The 2,034-nt window shown below is 40.3% G+C and overlaps 1 protein-coding gene across 1 annotated transcript in view; it reads right to left on the bottom strand.

The window, feature by feature from the left end:
- Positions 1–1,752: 1,752 nt before the first annotated feature.
- The window catches only part of LOC102854204 (DLA class II histocompatibility antigen, DR-1 beta chain-like), a 58,229-nt gene continuing 57,947 nt past the window's right edge, over positions 1,753–2,034 (bottom strand). The window contains exon 6 of the mRNA XM_006882178.1: positions 1,753–2,009. Within this exon, the coding sequence (XP_006882240.1) occupies positions 1,753–2,009 (257 nt within the window). The remainder of the gene's footprint in view (positions 2,010–2,034) is intronic.

Below are 2,034 nucleotides of genomic sequence, written 5' to 3'. Positions count from 1 at the left end.
CATTTACAGAGATTTTGGATTTCCATTCATTCATTGTTGCACTTTTCTCCCCACTCCCCCACCCCCACCCCAAACATACTCCACTCTGCAACCCTCATTACGAACTCTTACGATAATCATACTGCCCTAAAAGATATTGCTTTTAAACAGTTTTCTCCCTCATCTGTTTCAAAAAAGAATGTCACTTCACATAGCCTGGACAGAGTTAACTCTTCCCCTGTCATATCCCACCCCAAAATAATTAATCCCGAATGTATGCATTTGTGTTGGGTGTTCCTGGACAAAGTCAGAGGAGGGTTCAGCACCATGAGCATGAGAGAAGCCAACCAGGTCCCCCCAGGGAACTACAATCATATGATACTGGAGGACAGGTGAGCACAGATCAGAAAGGAGCAGACATGTCTCCCTCAGTGAAGACCCAGGACTCACCTCTCCACATAACAGAACTGAGGGATGCATTGCTTTGCCTCTGGGTTGAGTAAACACCAATCAGCATCCAAGAGGGAAAGCATCAGCGGTTTTTATCTATGATTTAATACAAATGAATTCTTCTCAATTTTATACTTCTTGTTAGTATAAGGATGATGTACATTTAGTACCTTTCCTTGATTTGTTTTTATTTTAATTTTGTATTTGAGTAAAAGTTTACAAATCACCTCAGTTTCCATTAAATGATTCATATAAATTTTGTTTTATAAATTTATACATGAACAATTTAATTGATTACATGTCTCATCAACCCCTTGGTTGTACATTGACTGTTTCTACACTCAGAATATCTCTTTATTAATTTTTGGGCTCCTCTCCCTTCATTCTCATGCTTGTTAACAGTCTATGTCTGAAACTGTGGGTGTATAAATATTTTCTTTGCTGTTTATCATAGTACTTTTATACCATAATGTCCTTTTGTGACTGACTCATGCCACTCAGCATGATTTGTTCTAGAATCTTCCATTTTGTGCAGCATTTCACAAATTTTTGGTCATTTTTAAGAAATCCATAGTATTATATTATGTGAATGTATGACAGTTTCTTCAATCCTTAATAATCCCTTGAAGTGTTTCTTACCCTTTGCTATTGTGAAGAAGATTGCAGTAAACATGGGTGTGAGTATTTTATTGTTTCCCCTTCATTTCTTTAGGCTTTATATCTAGGAGTCTGGAGCTCAGGCGGCATAGTGAGCAGAGTTGCACTGCCAACATAAAAGCAAGTTGTTCAGATTCTCCAGCTGCTCTGTGAGGAAAAGATGGACACTCTCCTCCTGTGTAATTACAGCCTTTCTCTATATAGATCTTATGTATCTCTTGTTAGATTTCTTCCTAAAATGTCATCATTTAGGTGGCTATTGTAAAGGGAACTGATCTAATAATTTCATTTTTTGGTCCCTTTGTTACCATGGTGAAACCTGCCTGACTTTTGTGTGCTATCTTGTACTGTCTCACTAGGGTGTTGGAGTGGGGGATACCTCTCTTTGGAGAAGAACATCATGCTTGGAAAGGTGGAGGGATAATGCAGGAGAGGAAGACCCCAGATGAGATGCATTGCCACAGTACTTGTGGCAATGTGGGTAGGTGTACCAGAGACAGTGAGACCGGTTCAGGATAGTACAGGGTTCACAGCTATCGTACGTAGGGCCGCTAAGACTTCAAGCCATATGACAACACATAAAAACAAGAACAAGACTGTACACTGCAATTTTTTTTTTTTGAGATTTAATACATGAGCTTATTTATTTGCCACACATAGAAAATTCTATTTCTGACTGGATTCGGATTTGGAGGTAGAAGCTCTCAGAGAGGAGAGCCTCCGTCTCTTGGCGATCTGTTCCTGGCGTTTCTCTTTGGCCTCCTTCATTCTCTTGGCCAAAAGCTTAGCGTACTCTGCAGCCTCCTCCTTATTTTTCTTAGTGCGCTGTTTTTTCAGCGAAATGCGCCGGCGCTTGTGCTGCAGGAAGCGTGGAGTAACAAGACGCTGAATCTTGGGAGCTTTGGTCCTGGGTTTCTTGCCTTCTTTGTTTAGTGGCTTTCTCACAAC

This window comes from Elephantulus edwardii, unplaced genomic scaffold, assembly GCF_000299155.1.
Source record: "Elephantulus edwardii isolate Elephantulus edwardi_28Jun2011 unplaced genomic scaffold, EleEdw1.0 scaffold00017, whole genome shotgun sequence".
Taxonomy (NCBI): domain Eukaryota; kingdom Metazoa; phylum Chordata; class Mammalia; order Macroscelidea; family Macroscelididae; genus Elephantulus; species Elephantulus edwardii.
The sequence above is the reverse complement of the archived record's forward strand: the minus strand, read 5'-3'. Positions and strand labels throughout refer to the sequence as shown.